At 40.3% G+C, this 25,298-nt stretch overlaps 1 protein-coding gene across 2 annotated transcripts in view; it reads right to left on the bottom strand.

Moving 5' to 3' along the window:
* Nucleotides 1-25,298, bottom strand: part of Pur-alpha (Purine-rich binding protein-alpha) — a 358,677-nt gene that overhangs the window by 13,043 nt on the left and 320,336 nt on the right. For both annotated transcript variants that reach the window (XM_070093372.1, XM_070093373.1), the window contains exon 5: nt 18,111-18,338. In XM_070093372.1, coding sequence (XP_069949473.1) covers nt 18,111-18,338 — 228 coding nt within the window. The remainder of the gene's footprint in view (nt 1-18,110; nt 18,339-25,298) is intronic.

Raw genomic sequence — 25,298 nt, 5'->3', positions numbered from 1 at the left:
ATGTTATCAACAAATTTTGTTGAAAATAAGAAAAAGTTTTGGAGTGAGATTAACAAGTTAAGAAAGCCTAGAGAACAAATGGATTTGTCAGTTAAAAATAGGAGAGGAGAGTTATTAAATGGAGAGTTAGAGGTATTGGGAAGATGGAAGGAATATTTTGAGGAATTGTTAAATGTTGATGAAGATAGGGAAGCTGTGATTTCGTGTATAGGGCAAGGAGGAATAACATCTTGTAGGAGTGAGGAAGAGCCAGTTGTGAGTGTGGGGGAAGTTCGTGAGGCAGTAGGTAAAATGAAAGGGGGTAAGGCAGCCGGGATTGATGGGATAAAGATAGAAATGTTAAAAGCAGGTGGGGATATAGTTTTGGAGTGGTTGGTGCAATTATTTAATAAATGTATGGAAGAAGGTAAGGTACCTAGGGATTGGCAGAGAGCATGCATAGTTCCTTTGTATAAAGGCAAAGGGGATAAAAGAGAGTGCAAAAATTATAGGGGGATAAGTCTGTTGAGTGTACCTGGTAAAGTGTATGGTAGAGTTATAATTGAAAGAATTAAGAGTAAGACGGAGAATAGGATAGCAGATGAACAAGGAGGCTTTAGGAAAGGTAGGGGGTGTGTGGACCAGGTGTTTACAGTGAAACATATAAGTGAACAGTATTTAGATAAGGCTAAAGAGGTCTTTGTGGCATTTATGGATTTGGAAAAGGCGTATGACAGGGTGGATAGGGGGGCAATGTGGCAGATGTTGCAAGTGTATGGTGTAGGAGGTAGGTTACTGAAAGCAGTGAAGAGTTTTTACGAGGATAGTGAGGCTCAAGTTAGAGTATGTAGGAAAGAGGGAAATTTTTTCCCAGTAAAAGTAGGCCTTAGACAGGGATGTGTGATGTCACCGTGGTTGTTTAATATATTTATAGATGGGGTTGTAAGAGAAGTAAATGCGAGGGTCTTGGCAAGAGGCGTGGAGTTAAAAGATAAAGAATCACACACAAAGTGGGAGTTGTCACAGCTGCTCTTTGCTGATGACACTGTGCTCTTGGGAGATTCTGAAGAGAAGTTGCAGAGATTGGTGGATGAATTTGGTAGGGTGTGCAAAAGAAGAAAATTAAAGGTGAATACAGGAAAGAGTAAGGTTATGAGGATAACAAAAAGATTAGGTGATGAAAGATTGAATATCAGATTGGAGGGAGAGAGTATGGAGGAGGTGAACGTATTCAGATATTTGGGAGTGGACGTGTCAGCAGATGGGTCTATGAAAGATGAGGTGAATCATAGAATTGATGAGGGAAAAAGAGTGAGTGGTGCACTTAGGAGTCTGTGGAGACAAAGAACTTTGTCCTTGGAGGCAAAGAGGGGAATGTATGAGAGTATAGTTTTACCAACGCTCTTATATGGGTGTGAAGCGTGGGTGATGAATGTTGCAGCGAGGAGAAGGCTGGAGGCAGTGGAGATGTCATGTCTGAGGGCAATGTGTGGTGTGAATATAATGCAGAGAATTCGTAGTTTGGAAGTTAGGAGGAGGTGCGGGATTACCAAAACTGTTGTCCAGAGGGCTGAGGAAGGGTTGTTGAGGTGGTTCGGACATGTAGAGAGAATGGAGCGAAACAGAATGACTTCAAGAGTGTATCAGTCTGTAGTGGAAGGAAGGCGGGGTAGGGGTCGGCCTAGGAAGGGTTGGAGGGAGGGGGTAAAGGAGGTTTTGTGTGCGAGGGGCTTGGACTTCCAGCAGGCATGCGTGAGCGTGTTTGATAGGAGTGAATGGAGACAAATGGTTTTTAATACTTGACGTGCTGTTGGAGTGTGAGCAAAGTAACATTTATGAAGGGATTCAGGGAAACCGGCAGGCCGGACTTGAGTCCTGGAGATGGGAAGTACAGTGCCTGCACTCTGAAGGAGGGGTGTTAATGTTGCAGTTTAAAAACTGTAGTGTAAAGCACCCTTCTGGCAAGACAGTGATGGAGTGAATGATGGTGAAAGTTTTTCTTTTTCGGGCCACCCTGCCTTGGTGGGAATCGGCCGGTGTGATAATAAAAATAAAAAAAAAAGAATCTTTGGCTTCATAGTAAGAAGTATAAATAATAGAAGTCCTCAGGTTGTTCTTCAACTCTATCTTTGGTTAGGCCTCATTTAGATTGTGCTGCGCAGTTTAGGTCACCGTATAACAGACTGGATATAAATGCACTGGAAAACGTACAAAGGAAGATGACAAAGTTGATCCCATGTATCAGAAATCTTCCCTATGAGGATAGACTGAGGGCCCTGAATCTGCACTCTCTAGAAAGGCATAGAATTAGGGGGGATATGATATTGGCAGTTTGGAGGGATATATTGTGTATTTTTATACGCACATACTTCTAAACTGTTGTATTCTGGGCACCTCTGCAAAAACAGTGATTATGTGTGAGTAAGGTGAAAGTGTTGAATGATGATGAAAGTATTTTCTTTTTGGGTATTTTCTTTCTTTTTGGATCACCCTGCCTTGGTGGGAGACAGCCGACTTGTTAAAAAAAAAAAATGATTGGGGGTGTATAAATGGAAAGCAGGAATTAATAAAGGGGATGTAAATAGTGTGCTAAAAATATCTAACATAGACAGGACTCACAACAATGGTTTTAAATTGGAAAAATTCAGATTCAGGAAGGATATAGGAAAGCACTTGTTTGGTAATAGAGCTGTGAATGAGTGGAAAAAACTCCCGAGTACCGTTATAGAAGCTAAGACGTTGTGTAGTTTTAAAATTAGGTTGGATAAATACATGAGTGGGTGTGAGTTGGACCTGACTAGCTTGTGCCACTAGGTGGGATGCTGTGCTCCTCCCTTAACTGACGTAACTGACCCGACTAGGTCAAGGCATTGGCTTAAGCTGGTGGGAGTACTGGACCTGCCTCGCATAGGCCAGTAGGCCTGTTGCTGTGTTCCTTCTTTCTTATGTTCATAATGGTCCAACAGATCTGAGAGACAGGAGCACCCTGCTCTAAACCCATGTTGATCTGAGTTGTGCAATTGTTGGGAAGCCAAGTGGTTGGTGATCACACTTCTTAGAACCCTTTCAAACTTTCCAGGACAATTAGGACTTAGGTACAGTTCTTCAATAACATTTGGTTGAAATTACAGCCTCTCCTCACTTAGCGACGTACTTGTTTACCGACGACTTGGACTTACGATTGGCTCTCTGACCAGTATACAACCTAATAATGAATATTAAGCTGACTACCTCTACTCTGTTTATTATAATAAACAGTACACTCCTGTATAAACATTTAAAAATACAGAAGTCCCCCCTAAATTCACGGGGGTTAAGTTTCAAGACCACCCGCAAATTTGGAAAAACTGCAAATTCTGGACGTGGATAACAAATGCCCATAAATGCCTATTTTTATAGTTTAAACCTTAAATATGCCCCCCAAAACACTTTAATTTAATTTCAAACCCAGCTTCATACATCACCCTCAAAAAAAAAAAAAAATTTAAAGATAAACCCATATACAGTACTGCACTGCTGTATCCCACAGTGCTAGAATGTAAAACACTGATGTTTCCCCCGTTTTCTTTGGTACATATACTGTAATTCGTGCACCCATGTTTTCTCTGGTATACATACAGTAAATATACAGTAATAATTTAATTTAGTAAAAGTAAAGTTAAGTGTACGGGTACTCACCAATAATGAATGATACCGTTTTCTCAATAGCACAAAAAAAAATTATACAGCATTATATTTTATATGGAAATTTTGCTGAATTTACATTAATATTTATGTTACAAAAATAATTACAGTGGACCCCCGCCTAATGAACGCATCGCATAACGTTAATTCCACCATACGAGGCATTCGAATGCAAAAATTTTGCCTCGCCTCACGATAAAAAACTCGCCCAACGTGATTCCTCCCAAACCTGTCCGTCCAGCCCAAGTGCCTCAGCTATCCTGCCGTCATTGTTTACAAGCCAGGGTGGCTGGTTGCATGCATACATTCGATACATTTTGTATTATATTCCTTTGTTTATAGCGCTTGTAACTGCTAAATAAGCCACCATGGGAACAAAGAAAGCTTCAAGTGCCAACCCTGTGGTAAAAAGGGTGAGAAATACTATTGAAATACTATCGTACCATGGTCAGCTGCTGCTGCACCACCGTCAGCTGTTGCTGGACCAGTCAGCTGTTGCTGCACCACAGTCAGCTGCTGCTGCACCAAAGTCAGATGCTGCTGCAGCACAGTCAGCTGCTGCTGCACCAAAGTCAGCTGCTGCTGCACCAAAGTCAGCAGTCAGCTGCTGCTGCACCAAAGTCAGCTGTTGCTGCAACCATGGTCAGCTGCTGCTGCACCACCATTGTTGCTGCTGCTGCACCACCATCAGCTGTTGCTGCACCACAGTCAGCTGTTGCTGCTGCTGCACCACCATCAGCTGTACTACTCGAAGATGTGGAGTGTGTGTTGTTGGTGTGGCTTAACGGGGAAACAATTACCGAGAAACAATTAACCCCAGATGGTTAGCCACCCACGATAACCCAAGAAAGCCAGTGCATCATCAAGGACAGTCTAACTTATTTCCATTGGGGTCCTTAATCTTGTCCCCCAGGATGCGACCCACAAGTCGACTAACACCCAGGTAAACAGGAAAAAAATGCCTGGAACTAGTGCTCATATTGGTGAATTTAAGGCCAGCAAAGGTTAGTTTGAGAGATTTAAAAATTGTAGTGGCATACACAGTGCGATAAGGCATGGTGAAGCTGAAAAATTCCAACCCCAACAAGTGTTCAATTGTGACGAAACAGGCCTGTTCTGGAAGAAAATGCCAAACAGGACCTACATTACTCAGGAAGAAAATGCACTCCCAGGACACAAGCCTGTGAAAGACAGGCTAACTCTCATGTTTTGTTGTAATGCTAGTGGGGATTGCAAAGTGAAGCCGGTTTACTCGTGTATCACTCTGAAAGTCCCAGAGTGTTCAAGAAAAACAGTGTCTCATCACTCAATACTCTTCAATAAAGGTAAGTGTCATTTTAACATTTATTTATGAAGTTACTGTGCATGTCTCATTGTTTTCTTTGTAGGGAAATGTATATTGGATTAATTGGATTTCCATTATTTCTTATGGGGAAAATTAATTTGGCTAACTATAATTTCGGCTAACGATGAGCTCTCAGGAACGGATTAATATCATTAGGCGAGGGTCCACTGTATATTTTTCTTAATATTTAGTGTTAAAACACATGAAAAATTATATATTGCCACGGAAAAAAAAAATTCTGTGAATTTGCGAGGATTTCCGAGAACAATTATTAGTTAGGTTCTAAGGAAAAATCTGTGAATTACTGAAGCCGTGAATTCGGAACTGCGAATTAGCAGGGGTCCAATGTATACTAAAAGTGTTATCAATGGTGCAAAGGTGACATTAAAACAATATCAAAGATGGCTGACACAAACTCACTACCATTATAGTATTCTCCTTGCTTAGTGATGAATTCATTTACCGACATGGTCTTAGGAAAGGAACTCCATCATTAAGTGAGGAGAGGCTAAATGCTCACGGGCACCCAGTAACTGGAATTCTAAAGAATTCAAACAGATTCTTTTAAGTAAATAATTTTGTTTGTTTGTTACTAAATGCATGTAGAGAGAGCTCACATTTGTTTGCTAAGGACTGAACAAAGTCTAAAGACTTAATAGTTAAGATCTTTTCTGAGGCTGAATTTTGTTTTAACTGTATCGATATTTTCTGTATATTTTACCAAGTGCACTGGTATTTTGTGTATGTTTTTATATGCAAGTATGGAGACTGCATTTTAATATTTATGGACAGATTGTTTAAGAGTTACATATTAAATGAGAGGAAACTGAATATAATGTAACCACAACATATAATGTATATGTACTGCCTCGGTGGGAGACAGCCGACTTGTTAAAAAAACAAAATATACTGTGCATCAGTTTGGTTAATTCATATTCTGTGATAAATAAAGATACACATGTTAGGGTGGGGTGCTGTTGACAGCAATGTATACATTTGCTCCTCCCTCCCTCTCTACCCTCCTCTGCTCCCTTACTCCTTTTCCCTATTTCTATCAGTGAAAATATGAGGAAAATTATATTTTAGATTTTTTTTAAATAATATTAACATAGATAAAAATATTTATATTCACAAAAGCATAATGGTAGTTAATCTCTGAGCAGTGAGATCAACTAGGAGCCCCTTGGGGGCCATCACAACCTTTCAACCCAATGACAACATGGACATAAAGATAGCCTGAATACTTTTATTATTCTCATCATTTTTTTATGGTGTGCACTCATAAGACAGGAGGAAGATGGAGTAATACAAAATAACTATCACTGTAGCTACAAACAGGTAATGATAATCATACCATAATAAAAAATATGAAAATGAGATGGAATTCTAAAAACAATCATAAAAAATACACTGTACACAAGACACTACAAGAATGGCTGTGCTGTTAGGTAAGACACATATGCAACAGTTAGGTATCTTTATTATGAAACAATATTGTTTCATACTATGGAACAATGCTCTTCTCCAGACTGAGGGACTGACCACCTCAAAACTTTAAGGGTGATGGACTGATTACATCGTCTTCAAGTATCTTCTGCTTCTATTAACTTTTCTGTACTTGACTGAAGAAGCCTACTGTGTAGGCGAAACGTTTCATAATAAAGATACCTAACTGTTGCATGTGTGTCTTACCTAACAACCTGTCGGTATTTTATACCATTTTAATGTTCAATGGCTGTGCTGCTGAGGCTATACATAAGATAATCATAAACAGGTAATTCCTTGCACCCTGTATATAACTTAATATATTAATCCCTAATGTCCAAACGTATATATATGTTCTTACGCGTAGTGCCCCAAACGTATACGTATATACGTTTTAATTTTCCTGCCTCCAAATTTGGCAATACTGGCCTGAGATGCCAGTATTAAAAAAATCTGGGACCGCTTAGTACCCTGTGGGAACGCCAGTTAAATTGAGCCCCAGCTAGAGCAAACAGTGCGGCAAACACCAAGGATTCACTGATGTAACATCATATTAACACTCCTCTTTTAAGAGGAAAGTGATGTTAACCCCAAGTTTAGGGTCTGTCGATCTCTGTCTGTATCTCTGTCTCTGTCTGTATCTGTCTCTATGTCTCTATCTATCTGTGTGTCTGTTTCTGTATCTGTGTGTGTGTCTCTGTCTCTGCCTTTGTCTATCTGTCTCTGTCTATCTCTTTCAATCTGTCTCTATCTCTGTCTCACAGGTACACATAAATACAAGTATACGTAGCATATATTACCTAGGATAACCCATAAAAATCCAGACAAAGTGCTATACTCCGCTTGAAGATGCGAGTAAACGTGATGACGCAGTCTTGTGGCTCTCTCTGAGACAGAGCTAGATGGATAGACAGATAGACAGGGAGTTTGACAGAAATAGACAGACATGTTTGTACCAGCGAAAACAAAGCAAGGGCTGATGCTCATCAAATGTCACCTCTAATCTTTTCTTATCAGCTGCACCCTCCCCCACCCTTGTGGTATGCTCATCAAACTCGGCTCTTATCAGATGTTATCATGTCACTGTCAAGGGTGGACTTTGTTTTTCATGCTTCAAGGGAACTTATTATTACCTATTATTCTTCTTCTCCTCCTCCTCTTCCTCTTCCTCCTCTTCCTCCTCCTCTTCTTCTTCTTCTTCTTTTTTCTTCTTTTTCTTCTTCTTCCTTCCTTCTTTCTTCTTTCTTCTTCCTCTTCCTCCTCCTCTTCCTCTTCCTCCTCCTCCTCCTCTTCCTCCTCCTCCTCCTCCTCTTCCTCTTCCTCCTCCTCCCCCTCCTCTTCTTCCTCCTCTTCCTCTTCCCCCTCCTCTTCCTCTTCCCCCTCCTCTTCCTCTTCCCCCTCCTCTTCCTCTTCCCCCTCCTCTTCTTCCTCTTCCCCCTCTTCTTCCTCTTCCTCCTCCTCCTCTTCCTCTTCCCCCTCCTCTTCCTCCTCTTCCTCTTCCTCCTCTTCCTCTTCCTCCTCCTCCTCTTCCTCTTCCTCCTCCTCCTCATTATTATATACTTCCACATATCCAAAACATTGCTGGGACCTATAAATACTTTGTATACATTCCAAGACAATAGTAAATGACCAAGGCAGGTGTAAATGTCTACCTGTCAATGTCTTTGTGACAATTTGAGTACAATTTCAGTACCTAATACTAGTGTCAGAACAAAGATTGGTTATGAAATGACAAGAACTACTATAAATTGTAATTATCAGAACATAAAAATTATACAAAATAATATGAAAAATAGAAAAATAGAAAAAAAGGTATATAGGTAACACTTCTGCAAGTGGCAGGATCCCATGTTGCCGTCACGCGAGCATCCAGTGCCAACTTCTCTGCCTCATATCTCTGTAAGTACTGACCCTAATTTTTTTTTATTCTAAAACACTTAAAAAAATGTGCTCTTTTTTTCTATATTTTTTTTTTTTTTTTTCAAAATATTTAGCGAGTGAACCTATATATACTTTGGACCATTTAAGGGTTATTATACAATCCAGTACATAAAGAATGAAAAGCATAATGCTGTGCCGGGAACAATACACAAATAACCTGAACTTAAGGGACTGAAACCTATGACAAAGTTTCGTTCCGAATTAGACCATTAACTAGTCACACAGAAGCACACAGGGGAGTCGGAATATATATACCAGGGGGAAAGGGGGGAACTAGTAATAATATAGTGGCAGTAGTAGTAGTAGAAGCACTAGCAAGAACAAAAGCAGTAGAAGTAATAGTAGTAGTAGTGGAAGAAGTAGAAGTATTAGTGGTGGTGGTAGTAGTATTAGTGGTGGTAGTAGTAGTATTAGTGGAAGCAGTATTAGTGGTAGTAGTGGTGGTGGTGGTAGTAGTAGTATTAGTGGAAGTAGTAGTAGTATTAGTGGAAGTAGTAGTAGTAGTAGTTGAAGTAGTAGCAGTATTAGTGGTGGTAGTAGTAGTAGTAGTATTAGTGGTGGTAATAGATTAGTGGTAGAAGTAGTAGTAGTGAAAGTAGTAGTAGTATTAATGGAAGTAATAGTATTAGTAGTGGTATTAGTGGAAGTAGTAGTAGTGGAAGCAGTAGTAGTGAAAGTAGTATTAGTGGTAGTAGTAGTAGTGAAAGTAGCAGTATTAGTGGGCAGTGGCAACAGCAGTAAAGGAGGAAGCAATAAGAAGGTAGTAGTGGTATTGAGAAAAGGGGCTCAGAATGGAATCTTAGTTAAGAAACAGAAGAAACAGCAGTAATAACAGTGGAGGTAGTCTAAGGAACAAGAGAACAGAGGAACACTGCAGGAGAGATAATGTTCCATGAGTGTATTACAAAATTCCTGTGGGAAAAAACCCAGAGGAGATAACCCACCTAGACAGAAGAATGGAATGGCAATGGAAATATAGGAAAAGTGAAGAGGTAGAAAGAGGCAATAAAGGTCAGGTCAAGTTATGAATGTTTTGAAGTTTGGAGCATTTGACAGTGTAATAAGAAAGGAAGACATCTACAGAGACAAAGCCAAAACTAAGATTTATATTAGGAATGTTGTGTATAAAGAATTCTTCGCCAAGACTGCATCTGTGAAGGCTAACATAAGGGTAGACAGTTTTGGCAGAGGACAAGTTAACAGAATGACTGTGATCCCTCAGACGACAGAAAAAAAAAAAAGAGTATTTATATTTATTGTCAGCAAGTGCTTCTTAAGTCTGTCAGGTAGTGGCCAGTTTCTCCAAAGTATTGGAGCAGACAAGAGCAGCAGGAAATGGAGTAGATTCTAGAAGCATCAGTGGCAGGAAGAGAGGTTTGAATATGATTACTATGAAGAATATTAATTTGGTAAAAAGAAGGTAGCTTGATGTCTAAAGAACAGTGTTGTTAAGATTTAGAAGACTGGAAATACTGGGAAAGTAAATGACAGATTTCACAGGAGGAGAAAGTCCATTTAGCATGCAAGTAGGTAGAGTTTATGAAATTGGAAGGGTGGCCAAGGAGAAAGAACAAACTGTGGAAAGTACAAATTTCTGAGTCAAGAAATTAAGAGTTGCAGATGTGAAGAGTGCAGAGAAAGAGAGGAACATGAATAACAAAAAAAGGCACAATACCATGACTGGAATGATACACAAATAACCCACACATAGAAGAGAGGAGCTTAATACCACTACTACCTCCTGGCCTACATATACTCCCTTCTTCTCTCCTTTTTGTTAGTGTGACTTTGAAGATGATCCAAGTCAGACCGAAACGTCATCGTAAGCTCCTCTCTTCTATGTGTGGTTATTTGTGTAGAGGGTACATGGTAAGAAAAGGCACTGGCTTAAGCTGGTGGGTGAAATGGACCTGCCTCGCATAGGCCAGTAGGCCTATTGCAGTGTTCCTTCTTTCTTATGTTCTTAAAAGTAGTAAATGTATATGCCACTGTGCACTGGCTTGCCATGCCTTCTGCATCTGTGACCCCTCAGTTCTCCGAGCCGGAAATTTCCACTCTTCACAGCTCATTCTCTCGTCTAGGATACCCTTCCAATTTCATTAACTTTGCCTACTCACATGCTGAACATATTTTCTTCTCTTCCAAACTCTCTACTGTGAAATCTATCCTTTGCCTTTCCTATATTTCCAGTCTTCTAAATCTTAACAACACTCTCCATACTCTGAGGATCAGAGTGGAGTGTTAGTGAAGAAATAGTAGTAATAGTAATAGTAGAGGTAGGAACAAGAGAACAGAGGAGCACTGCAGGAGAGCCAATGTCCCACAAGGGTAGGACAAAATCCCTGCAGGACAAAACCCCACAGGAAAGAACCAACCTAGGCAAAAGACAAGAAAGCCAATTAAAATATAAGAAAGGCGAAAAGGAGGGGATAAAGATCAAGTCGTCATGAGTGTTCTGAAGTTTGGAGCCTTTGACAGTGTAATGAGAAAGGAAGACACCTACAGAGACAAAGCCAGGATCAAAATTCATATTAAGAATGTTGAGTATAAGGGATGATTCAACAAGACTGTGTCTGCCAAGGCTAAAAGAAGGATAAACAGTTTTGGCAGAGGACCAGTTAATAGGAAGACTGATCTTTAACAAGTCAGAAAAGAGCACTGTTAGTGTCAGTAAGACCTAACACTTTTTGTATGCTCCTTAAGTCTATCAGAAAGTAAGTCGCCAGTTTCTCCAAAGTAATGGAGAAGACAAGAGCAGCATAAAATGGAGTAGACTCTGGAAGCATCAGTGGCAAGAAGAGAGGAATGAACAAGATTATTATGAAGAGTATTAGACTGGCAAAAAAAGAAAGTAAATGTCTACTTTCACGTTTTCACCTTCCCTATGTTTTCATTGTCTTTCCTGTCTTCTGTCTAGGTGTGTTCTCTCCTATGGTTTTTTTTCCTGAGGGGATTTTGTCCTACCCTTGTGGGACAGTAGCACTCCTGCAGTGTTCTTTATTCCTTAGACTACCTCCACTATTAATACTACTACTACCATTTCTTCACTAACACTCCACTCTGAGCCACTTTTTTTTTGTTATCACTACTACCTTCTTATTGCTGCCTCTATCAATATATTCAATTAAAGAGAGAAATAAAAAAAGGAGTAAGAAAAGCAAAAAGGGATTATGAGGCTAAGGTCACAAGAGATTCGAAGACTAACCCAAAAGGGTTCTTTCAGGTATACAGAAGTAAGATTAGAGACAAGATAAGCCCACTTAAGAGTATTATGTAGAACAGGACAATAATAAACTATGCACGATTGCAGTAACTAGTGACATGGTCCTCAGACAAATAGAGAAATTAAAACCTTTGTAGATGAATGACTCAGAGAACCGACATGTTGATAAATTAGACACATGTGCAACTCTTGGGTATCTTTATTGAGGAAACGTTTTGCCACACAGTGGCTTCATCAGTCCATACAAAGGAGAATCTTGAAGAACAGGAGGAGAATGAGGTAATCAGTCCCTCAACCTTGAGTTGATGTGGTCAGTCCATCAATCTTGAATAGAATCTATTCAAGATTGATGGACTGACCACATCAACTCAAGGTTGAGGGACTGATTACCTCATTCTCCTCCTGTTCTTCAAGATTCTCCTTTGTATGGACTGATGAAGCCACTGTGTGGAGAAACGTTTCCTCAATAAATATACCCAAGAGTTGCACATGTGTCTAATTTATCATCAAATTAAAACCTAACAAATCCCCAGGCCCTGATGAACTGTTTGCAAGGGTTTTAAAGGAATGTAAAGAGGAACTCTGCAAACCTTTGGCTAAGGTTTTCAACATATCACTACAAACTAGCATAGTGTCTGATAAGTGGAAAATGGCAAATGTGATACAGTAGGGCCCTGCTTTACGGGGTTCCGCTAATACGGTCATTTCAAATTATGACCAAAACTCGCTATACGGCTCCCCCCACCTGACTTTCTAATACGGTCACCGTGCCCCACCCTGTTTGTTTACATTGTCCGTGTGATCTGTAACCACTAAGTCTCTCCATTTTGTCTGGAAACTCCAAAATTTCAAGTGTTTTTAAAAGTTATTTCATATTTTATATATACTCTGATAATTATACTTATGTATACCTGTACCTAAATAAACTTACATACTGTGCTGGCGTGCAAGTACACATTTAAATCAGTGTCTTAAGTCTCGAGATGTCATATTAGTAATGATAATAATAATCACCAAGTCTCATTTAAATGTCGTATATTACGTTAATATACACATTTTCATTAACCCTTTGAGGGTTTCAGCCGTACTAGTACGGCTTACGACCCAGGGTTTTTGACGTACTAGTACACCTAAATTCTAGCGCCCTCAAATCTAGTGGGAGAAAGCTGGTAGGCATACATATGAAAGAATGGGTCTATGTGGTCAGTGTGCACAGTATACAAAAAATCCTGCAGCACACAGTGCGTAATGAGAAAAAAAAAACTTTGATCGTGTTTTTGGAATAAAACAGCGACTTTGCATTGTACAGTGGACCCCCGGTTCCCGATGCTATCGGTATCCGATAAATCTGGTAGCCGATGCATTTGATCGAAAAAAATTTGCCTCGCTTCCCGATACAAAACCCGGTATGCGATATGATTCGTACGAGATGTGTCCAGTGTTTACAAGCCAGCCAGTGTGCGCGCATCTAAGGATACATTCTATATTATCCATATTATCACTGTTTTTGGTGCTTGTTTCTGCAAAATAAGTTACCATAGGCCCCAAGAAAGCTTCTAGTGCCAACCCATCGAGATCAAGGGTGCTAATGACTATTGAAATTAAGGAAATGTGTGCAAAGTGGCTTGAAGTGCAAATCTTTTTTGATGAAAATCACCCTGACACAGCTACTGCAAGCCGTGTTGGCAACCTGTACACTGACAATGTTGTGACCCACTTTAGGAAAGTCATTAAGGAACGAGAGGTACAGGCCTCTATAGACAGATATGTTGTGCGACAGAAGTCCAGTGACTCTCAAGCTGGTCCTAGTGGCATTAAAAGAAGAAGGGAAGTAGCCCCGGAAAAGGACTTGCTACCTCAAGTCCTAATGGAGGGGGATTCCCTTTCTAAACATTAAAAACTTCGACACTCTCCCCTCCTCCCATCCCATCAATCATCACCAGATCTTCATTAAAGGTAAGTGTCAATTATTCTATTGTGATTATTCTATTGTTATTATTGTTATTGTAATTATTATATTGCATTAAACTTAATATATCATTTGGTAAAAGTTTTTTTTTCATACTTTTGGGTGTCTTGCACGGATTAATTTGATTTCCGTTATTTCTTATGGGGAATATTGATTCGCTTTCCGATAATTTTGGTTTACGATGAGCTCTCAGGAACGGATTAATATCATGAACCGGGGGTCCACTGTATTTTTGTATGGTATTTATTGTTGTATTCTAGTTTTCTTGGTCTCATTTTATAGAATGGAAGACATATTACAGAAATTGAGATGATTTTGACTGGTTTTACAATGAAAAGTACCTTGAAATTAAGCACAAAGTAGCAGAAATGTTCGATTTTTACCAAAGTTCAAAAGTAAACAAATCATGCCAAGCGTCCAATACACATCAATTGGCGAGTTTAATATTCTTTCACAAGTGCGCTGATATTATTTATACCATTTCTACACTAATGCAGCAGTCTGCATAACAGTAAATCTTCTATTTTTTGTAAGAATAAAAATTGAAAGTGGAAAGCCAAAGAAATATAAGAGGGGGGTGGGGATGTGACTAATGAACAGAGGAAATGTTATTTTAGTGCCAGGAATGTCTTTCTTGTTTATTCTGGACCCTATTTGGAAATTGGCATCATTTGAAATTTGTGTGAAATTGGCAAAATTGCTAAATTCTGACCACTGTATTGAATAGTTGAAATCAGTAAATGGGTGGTTTCTTGTACTCATTCAATAGAAAAAATGGAGTTCTAGAGAAATAGTTATGATTTTTGACGACTAGTACACTGGAATTGGCCGAAAATAGAGCTCAAAGTGGGCAAAATTGCTGATGCATAAACATCGTCGAGACCGCTAACTTCTCGAGAGCATAATTCCGTAAGTTTTCCATCAAATTTCATACTTTTAGCGTCATTATGATTGGGAAAAGATTCTCTATCTTTTCAAAAGAAAAAATTATTTTTTTTTTTTTTAAATTTGGCCGACCCTGAGAACAAGTCTCGGAGAGGGCCTGTTGACCCTCAAAGGGTTAATCCATCTATGATATTTTTTCAAAATTATATAATAAACACGATGCATAACATATAAATATGATAAATACACCCCACAGTAGAATAAATAAACATAAATATGGTATGTGGTAGCAGACGACTTGCACAAGTGACGCCATATTAGAAATAATAATAATAATCACCGAGTCTCATTAAATGTCTTATATTACATTAATATGCACATTTTCATTAATCCATCCATGGTATTTTTTTAAAATTATATAATAAACATGATACATAACATAAAAAGATAATAAATACACCCCACAATAGAATAAATAAATAAATATGAGATGTGGTAGCCGGATAACTTGTACAAGTGACGGCAAGAATAATATTTTCTCTAGTCTAACGTAAGAGAAAATGTGTTACTGGGGGTAACTGTAGAAAATTATTACTTTCATATGTAAGTTTATTCAGGTATACACAAATACAGTTACATAGATTATCATACATAACAGCATATGTGTAGAGAACCCAGGATAACACAAAAAACGTCAGTGACTTATTTCCATTGCCTTCACTCAGAGCGTCATTTCTTCTCAAAATGATGTTACAAGAGAATGGAAGTGTTCTTCTTTATTTATTCTACCATATCAATGCAGAGACAACCTGTACACAAACCAGACGTGTACACTGTTTGTTTACAAAACTTACCTTCGCCTGGTTTGTTTACATAACTCTGTGCCTGTCCTCTCTCATGCACTCATTCTTTCTCTCTCTCATTTATTCGTTTTATCTCATTTACTTACTCCTAACCCTACATTAAGACTACAAATATTTTAAGGTAAGTAATGAATGAACTGTATATACATTTTATCGCTCTGTGATGCTTAAATATCATAGAATATTATGGGTAGGTGGGAGTGGCTTGGTATGGTAGCCCGGATGACTACCATACATACCGCACTTGATTTCTTACAATAAATACTACTTGTCTCACCCTAGATTAAGACTATAAATATTTTAAGGTAAGTAATGAGAGCACTATATGTGTATTGTACTTTTTTTTGTTTTTTTGATGCCTAGTTCTATTGCTAACTTAATATATGTTAGTGTAAACTTGGTATCTAGTATTTGTATGCATTTATAAGTGGAAAAAAAGGGTGTTCCACTTCATGGCGATTTCCGCTTTACGGCGGTAGCCTGGAACCTAACCTGCCATGTAAGTGGGGCCCTACTGTACCTATTTACAAGGCAGGTGACAGGTCCTTAGCTTCGAACTATAGACCAATAAGCCTTACCTCCATAGTAGGAAAATTTATGGAATCAATAATTGCCGAGGCAATTCGTAGCAATCTTGATAGGTATAATTTGATAAATGAATCTCAACACGGTTTTACTAAGGGGCGTTCCTGTCTTACGAATTTGCTTACTTTTTTCACTAAGGTGTTTGAGGAGGTAGATCATGGTAATGAATATGATATTGTGTATATGGACTTCAGTAAGGCTTTCGATAGAGCTCCACATCGGAGACTTTTGAGGAAACTTAAGGCACACAGAATAGGCGGAGAAATTTTTTCCTGGGTAGAGGCATGGTTGACAAATAGGCGACAAAGAGTTTCCATAAATGAGGAGAAATCAGAATGGGGGCACGTCACAATCGATGTTCCACAGGGGTCAGTGTTGGGCCCCTTGTTGTTCACAATTTACATATAGATGAGGGAATAAATAGCGACACAAGCAAATTTGCTGATGACACCAAAATAGGCCGTCCAATTCATTCTATTGAGGACATTAGTGCAATCCAGGATGATTTGAATAGACTGATGCAGTGGTCGGAGAAGTGGCAGATGCAGTTTAATATAGACAAATGCAAAGTTCTAAATGTTGGACAGGACAATAACCATGCCACTTATAAACTGAATAGTGCAGATCTTAATACTACTGATTGTGAAAAGGATTTAGGAGTCTGATTAGTAGTAATCTGAAATCAAGACAACAGTGCATAAGTGTTCGTAATAAAGATAACAGAATCCTTGGCTTCATATCAAGAAGTAAAAATAATAGAAGTCCTCAGGTTGTTCTTCAACTCTATATATCCTTGGTTAGGCTTCATTTAAATTATGCTGCATAGTTCTGGTCACCATATTACAGAATGGATATAAATGCACTGGAAAATGTACAGAGGAGGATGACAAAGTTGATCCCATGTATCAGAAATCTTCTCTATGAGGATAGACTGAGGGCCCTGAATCTGCACTCTCTAGAAAGGCATAGAATTAGGGGGAATATGATTGAGGTGTACAAATGGAAAAGAGGAATAAATAAAGGGGATGTAAATAGCGTGCTGGAAACTTCCAGCCAAGACAGGACTCACACCAATGGTTTCAAGTTGGAAAAGTTCAGATTCAGGAAGGACATAGAAAAGCAATGGTTTGGTAATAGAGTTGTGGATGAGTGGAACAAACTCCAGAGTACCGTCATAGAAGCTAAGACCTTGTGTAGTTTTAAAAATAGGTTGGATAAATACATGAGTGGATGTGGGTGGGTGTGAGTTAGACCTGACTAGCTTGGGCTACCAGGTCTGGTGCCATGCTCCTTCCTTAAGTGGAAGTGACCTGACTAGGTGGTCATTGTTCTAAGCCGGGGGGTGGCATGGACCTGCTTTCCACGGGTCAGTAGGCCTGTTGCAGTGTTCCTTCTTTCTTATGTTCTTATTACTTCTACTACTACAGGTCAGCCATCACTGACCCTGCAATCACGAATCCAGTTCCATCACTAATCCAGTACTAATTTCGGCAATACAAGTGGACACTATGGAGGGAAATGGTACAGGTCAGCCATCACTGATCTGGCAACCTACATGTCCCAATGATGCCACATTAATGATGGTTGACCTGTACTACTTACCACTACCACTACTACTACTACTACCACCACCACCACCACCATTATTACTACTAACTACCATCACTACTACTACTGCTCTTTCCACAAGGTCTACAATTTCTGTCCCCTGCCCCCCTTTCACATATATTCTTGCTTTCTTCCCTTGATGCTTCTCTGTGTGACTAGTTAATGGTCCACATCGGACCAAAACATTGTAAGTTTGTCTCCTAAGTGCAGGTTATTTGTGTACAGTAGTATATACAGTATGTACTCACTTGTATAGGTCTTTGCAATAGCAAATGTATACATGTAGTTTCATGCAAAATGAACTTTTAATTACTAGTGAATAAAAGTAAGAATATACTTGTAGGGTGCTGTAAATGTTCTACAAAATCTACTGGAGTCATTATTTGGAAGGAAATGTTTTGCAAAATCTCATACATTCTTTAAATATCTTAGAAAAGCATATGAGATATTATAAATACCATTACAAAGAAGAAACACAATTAACCAAATATTTTATTTAGAATAGGAAAAAAGCACATAGTATTTAAAATTATGCTTCCTTACCTCAGATATACGCATATAGATTCCTCGGTTATTTTGGCCTATGTCAAAATAAAAATTCTTGTTTTCTACTCGCATATGTCGTCCTTCTGGTAATTCCCCTTTGTAGCCACCATCATCTGTACCAAATTCATCGAGTAGCTCCTGTAGAGCATCACGGAATTCTATCATGCCTTGGGCTGGAATAGCAATCTGACACCGGGGCCCACCCCTTGCTATTGTTTGTGATACCTGTAAATATTAAAGCATATTAGAAAATCCCCTACAGTATTGATATTGGATAAAAAAAACTCCATATACACACAGATCCTGTGCCATATTCAACATTCCTTTTAACCACATAGTCATAATAAAACCACATATGTTTTGGTTGTTAACACAATGGCATATCCATTTACAGCAACCTATCCTCCTAAAAAAAAATCAATTTCTCACATACAATTTTAAGAAAGTTCCTCCACGTTATGCTGGCGACATATATAGCACTAGGGACAAAGAACCGTGCGGCACCAGCGCCAGCCCTGAAAGGAAGCCAGGTCCCACAACCCAGGCTGTATCCACCACATGCACATGCGAGCACTCACACACACACAAACACACACACACACACACAAAAAAAAAAATAGCATCTTCACTACCACTGCCAGACTGTCTGTGACTGACAAGAAGAACATATTGTGACCAGTCCCCATCAATCTAGTGAAACACACAGTGGAATCCTGCCAAATTATATTACCAGTGGACAATGGCAAGAATGTTTGTTTCACCACAGTTACAATTTCACAGGTGGATAGACACAACTGTGCCTGAGATGTATCTCTTCCTTGCCACAATCATGCTTATGCTACAAGACAAAACAGCTAACATCTACCCCCACATTCATTAATCTCGTTCCTGTCAACAGGTTTATCCTGTAGCTGAACAGCCTACATTTCTCAGACAAAACTAGGCCCGACAGAAGTGACTTATTACATAAGACGGGGATGTTTTTATGTACCTGAAAAACAAATTCACCAAGTTCCTTTATCCCTTCTGGAACCTCGTCAGTGTCGAGTCTGATCCTGTTCAAGGGCAGACTATCATTTAAACAACATATACCAAGCAAGAGAAAATGCTTTGGTATCATGCTACCAGTTTTATGACAATCATGAATGTACATAGGAAGGAAAATATTGCAAGATATCAAGATGTTATTAGGAATATCCAGTGGTGATGTGACGAAAATGGTGGAACCATATCCTGGTAAGGAGCATACACTCATAATAGGTGCACAAGCCCTTACTCAGGTGTGTGGTGCAGTGTGGTAAAGTGCCCAGGTTCAATGCACATATTGGTGGTGGAGTGCAACAGGTATTTCATTTCGAAGACACCATGGCAATTTGATGACATGACAAACATGATGTAACTTTATTGACATCCATCCACCAGCATGAAATTAAAGAAACAGGATGTAGTGGACCCTCGGGCAACAACATTAATCCATTCCAAAGAGCTTTTCTTTAACCGATTTTTTTGTTAGCTGAATTAACCCTTTCACTGTTTCAGGCCCCTCTCTGAAACTGTCATTCTGTCGCTCAATTTTTGAAACAAAAAAAAAAATATTTTTTCTTATGAAATGATAGAGAATCTTTTCCCGATGGTAATGACACCAAAAGTTCGAAATTTGGTCGGAAACTCATGGAATTATGCTCCCGCGAAGTTAGCGGTCTCGGCGACATATGCGTATCGGCGATTTTGCCAACTTTGGGCCCTATTTTCAGCCAATTCCATTGTTCCAGTTGACCAAACTCATGGCTATTTCTTTAGAACTCCATTTTATCTATCAACTGAGTACAAGAAACCTCCCATTTACTAATTTGGACTACCCAATATGGTGGTCAGAAATTGGCAATTTGGCCAATTTCACGCAAACTAAAAAAGATGCCAATTTCAAAATAGGGTCCAGAATAAACAAGGTAGACATTCGTGGCACTAAAATAACATACGTTCTGTTCATTAGTCACATCTCTAGCCCCCTTTTATATTATTATTGCTTTTTTTTTTTGTTTTTTATTATAAAAAAAATAAAAAATTTTGTTATCAGACTACTGCTTTATTGTAAAATGGAAAAAATTAAAAAATAGTGAAAGAATATTAGACTCCCAGTTGGGTATTGCGGGGTGGGGGATTTTTTTCCCTGAACATTGGAAAAAATCAACTTTTCCCGCTTTTTTGAGCTCATTTTTAAAGAGCATGTCAAAGAAAAAATCATTTATTTCTGTAAATTTTTTCCTTTTTATCACCCAAGACCATGAAAAGATAAAACGATAATATAGGGGAAAATAAAAAGCCGTTATTCCAAAAAAAACTTTTTTTTCTCATTCGAATGGGGCTGGGATTTTTTTATGGGGGACCACACAGACCCATTTCTCCATGGGGCCTCCAGCTTTCCCATTTGTTTTAAGCCGCTAAATTATTAAAATATTAGGAAAATTGGCTCATAAGCGTTTATATAAAAAACAGTCAAAGGTTAATTTTGCCATAAGAAATAAGGGAAACCAATTAACTTTTCCAGACACCCAAAAGTATTAAACAAAATAATTTTTTAAGAAATATACATTTCCTCACAAAACAATGAGACATAGAATAAACAATACTAAAAATAATTAACTTTGAAGATTATTGATGGTGAGGGGTTTGAGGGGAAAGGATGGAGGTGTTTTATTGTTTGAAGGAACCCCCTTCCAAAAGCCCCGGGTAACAAGCCCTTTTTTCTTACCCCCCTTCTTTTTTTTTTAATGCCACTAGACCAGCTTGAGTCACTGACTCTTTTGCACCAAAAAATTTTTCCAAAAAGCTCTGTTTTTGGATTCTAAGAACCCTTAAAAAAAACAATTGCACTGTAGATGTGCCAGCATGGCTTAACATGGTAGGATGATGTTCATCCCAAAAAGTTTGCACATAAGAAAACAGGAACACTGGCAGGGCCCGTTGGCCCATACTAAAGGTCCTTTACAAACCATCCCCCTAACAGAATCAACCCAACCCAATTTAAAAGCCCAAAAAGCTTTTATAAAATTTACCGTGCACGTCCCCAAACAAATCAAAAGGGTGTGGGGAAGACCCTGTCTGTTGTGAGGGGGGCACCTGATTATTGGGGGACCTGTCAGGGATGTGGGGAATACACTGGCTGGAGGGGGAAAACTGGCTATATGTGGGGAAGCCCCTGGTGTGGGGGGGCCCCTTTATTGTAAAAACTGCGGGATAAAAACCCTTCGGTATGTGGGAAGACCCCGGCGGTATGTGGGAAATACCCCTTTTGGTTGTGGGGGGCCTAAGACCCCCACCCCCAGCACTTTATATTTTAAATTTTTTTTTAATTTATATGTTTCTCACCCTCTTTACCACAGGGCTGGCACTAGAAGCTTTCTTTGGGCCCATGGCAGCTTATATAGCAGTTACAACCACTAAAAACAATGGAATAATACAAAATATATCGCACGTAGGCGTGGAATTGTCCTCACTGGCTTGTAAACAGTGTGTCCGAATGTGTCCACTCAGGCCACGCGGACACATTCAGGACAAATGCCCTTAACCGAGTTCTTTGTCGGTAGTCGAGCCAATATTTTGAAACAAAAACGTGTCACTACATGTTTTCGTTAGCTATTGACGTCGTTACCCGAGGGTCCACTGTAGAGAGAGAGAGAGAGAGAGGAGAGGAGAGAGAGAGAGAGAGAGAGAGAGAGAGAGAGAGAGAGAGAGAGAGAGAGAGAGAGAGAGAGAGAGGGGAGAGAGGAGAGAGAGAGAGGAGGAGGAGAGAGAGAGGAGAGAGGAGGAGAGAGAGAGAGAGAGGAGAGAGAGAGAGAGAGGAGAGAGGAGAGAGAGAGAGAGAGAGAGAGAGAGAGAGAGAGAGAGAGAGAGAGGAGAAAAGAGAGAGGGGAGAGAGGGAGAGAGAGAGAGAGAGGAGAGAGAGAGAGAGAGAGAGAGAGAGAGAGAGAGAGAGAGAGAGAGAGAGAGAGAGAGAGAGGAGAGAGAGAAAGAAAGAGATGAGAGAGAGAGGAAGAGGAGAGAGAGAGAGAGAGAGAGAGAGAGAGAGAGAGAGAGAGAGAGAGAGAGAGAGAGAGAGAGAGGAGAGGAGGTAGAGAGAGAGAGAGAGAGAGAGAGGAGAGAGAGAAGAGGAGATTCCACAGTAGGAACCCACATGTAAATAGCTTGTCAATAAAGCTAGTGATCCTTAATCTTGTCAAACCCTGTGTAAAGAGAGAGAGAGAGAGAAAGAGAAGAGAGAGAGAAGAGAGAGAGAGAAGAGAGAGAGAGAAGAGAGAGAGAAGAGAGAAGAGAGAGAGAAGAGAGCGAGAAGAGAGAGAGAGAGAGGAAAGAGAGAGAAGAGAGAGAGAGAGAGAGAGAGAGAGAGAGAGAGAGAGAGAGAGAGAGAGAGAGAGAAAGAGAGGAGAGAAGAGAGAGAGAAGAGAGAGAGAAGAGAGAGAGAAGAGAGAGGAGACAGAGAGAGAGAGACAGACAAAGAGGAGAGAGAGAGAGAGGAGAGAGTGGCACCAGGGCCTCTTAGCAAAACTTCAAGCACTGGGAATTGCAGGCTCTATGCTATGTCTCCTCAGTGATTACCTTCATGGTAGATCTCTAAGTGTAGTTCTCAATGGAACGGAATCAGCAAGACATCCTATTGGGGCAAGTGTTCCACAAGGAAGCGTGCTGGGTCCATTGTTATGGAATGTCTACTTCAACGACCTTCTTCATCTCATCCCAGAATCACATGCATATGCAGACGACTGTACACTGACATTCACTTATCCAAGAGAAGAAATGCCAGCTGCTCTAAGCTACATCAATCACGAGCTGAGAGCTATATCAGCTGGGGAAATAGATGAGGCAACATTTGCACCTGAGAAAACGCAAATGATGATCGCCTCTAGGCACCATGATGGTAATGCTGGTGCAGTAGTAAGGATGAATGGGAGGATGTTGGCACCTGGAGAAGAAGTTGATATCCTGGGGTGAAATCTGACTCCAAACTAATCATGAAGAACCATGTTGTAAATCTTGCAAACAAGGCAGCCAGGAAGCTTACAGCACTTCGCCGATTCCCATCTGCTTGACAGTAGGGGCAAGATCCTGTCACGAGGCACAAGACGCCGCACCTTGAGTATGCCCACTTTCTGGTTTGCCTGCCCCCTCTCATCTGGCACTGCTTGACAGATTAGAGAACAGAGCAAGATGTCTCATCTCTCGCCTGGACCCATCCTGATAGGTCTGTCATTTCAGCAGAGCCTTCAACATAGGAGGAGTGGGTGGCCTTACTGTTATGTACAAGGCCAATATTGTCAAAATACCACACTTGGATCCACTTCTGAGGAACAGTGAAAAGCTTTTATGCCACAAGACGGGCAGAAGAGCAACTTCACTCTGGCTATCTTTCCAGAACATCACCCATCTGAGATCATACATACCCAGGATGACTCGAGTATGGAACACATTCAGACAGGATAATGATGTCAACGCAGATAAAGTCAATTGATCAAATGAAAATGCTGGCCCAGATGGCTCCAACTTCATCCTGTTTCCTACTTGTATGTCTCATAACAATAAAATGCTTTCAAATGAGCTGATGACATAACAGCTCTAGCTACACAAAGCTAGGGATCCTAACCTTGTCAAACCCTGTGTAAAAAAAAAAAAAAAAGAGAGGAGAGAGGAAAGAGAGAGAAGAGAGGAGAGAGAGAGAAGAGAGGAGAGAGAGGAGAGAGGAGAGGAGAGGAGAGAGGAGAGAGAGAGAGGAGAGGAGAGAGAGAGAGAAGAGAGGAGAGAGAGAAGAGAGGAGAGAGAGAAGAGAGGAGAGAGAGAAGAGAGGAGAGAGAGAAGAGAGGAGAGAGAGAAGAGAGGAGAGAGAGAGAGGGGAGAGAGATAGAGAGAGAGAGAGAGAGAGGAGAGAGAGAGAAGAGAGAGGAGACAGAGAGGAGACAGAGAGAGAGAGGAGAGAGAGAGAGGAAAGGAGAGAGATAGGAGGGGAGAGAGAGAGAGAGAGAGGAGGGAAGAGAGAGAGAGAGAGGAGGGAAGAGAGAGAGAGAGAGAGATGACAGGACTCCAGAAAATTTTGCAAGAATTGCTGGCTACACCTCATGGATGAGAAGAGACAGGCAAGGGCAAGGTGGTGTTGCTGTGTGCTTCTCTAAAAGTGTTCATGCCCAGCACATTGATGTTGCCACCCCTACTCATCTTGAAATGATGTTCTTCAAGCTCTGCATAAACACTAGTACGTCTGTACTAGCATGTGCAATGTACAGACCTCAGTGGCAACATGCACTTCCCATCAACTTCCTAATGGAAAATATTGACTCCCTTCTGCTACAACACAACTGTCAACATATCATAATTGTTGGTGACCTCAACCAGCACCTTATACAGAGGGACTTTGATGACCTTCTTGCAGTGTTCGACATGAGAAACTTTGTTGATTTCCCTACTCACATCTCTGGCTCCTCCCTTGACCCAGTAGTGAGTGATCTGGCAGAAGGCAGTCACTTGTCAACCCCTCGGCTATGTTGGATCGTCTGACCACAAGGCTGTTTTTACGACACTTAAGATCCCAACAGAACGAGGTGAGGAGTCCACACGCACAACCTGGCTATGGGAAAGAGGTAATTGGCCAGCCCTTCGCTCTGAGCTCGCCACCACCGATTGGAATGCTCTTCTCCAAGGGGATGTTGACGACCACCAAGTGAAAGCCTTCACTGGACACATCCTTAATCTACAACAAGAACACATTCCTCACCGGCAATATGTGACGAAGCCTACGGATCAGCCTTGGTTTGGCTTTCGTTGTAGAGAGGCTGCTACTGCTAAGTACAAAGCATGGCGAAGGTATATGAGACATCCTACCACCTATAACAGGAACTTGCACAGGCAAGCCTGTAGACATATGGGTGACGTTCAAAAGTGGGCCATTGGTAAATGGGAGGTGGACACTAAAAGAAAGCTAGCATCAGGTAGAGTAGGCTCCAAAACCTGGTGGTCCCTGGTCAAGGACAGACAAGGTTATTTGCCTGATGAACTCATTCCACCTCTAAATCGACAGGATGGGATCACCTCTACTAGTAGTCAAGAGAAGGCGGACCTCTTTGCTGAACACTTTGCCACTAAAATGCAAGTTCCTGATCCAGCAAGGGACCCTCCTCGGCTAGCTGCAAGAACTGTGTC

The sequence above is a fragment of the Cherax quadricarinatus genome, chromosome 42 (genome assembly GCF_038502225.1).
Source record: "Cherax quadricarinatus isolate ZL_2023a chromosome 42, ASM3850222v1, whole genome shotgun sequence".
Taxonomy (NCBI): domain Eukaryota; kingdom Metazoa; phylum Arthropoda; class Malacostraca; order Decapoda; family Parastacidae; genus Cherax; species Cherax quadricarinatus.
Note: the sequence above shows the minus strand (reverse complement) of the source record. Positions and strands in the feature narration are given on the sequence as shown.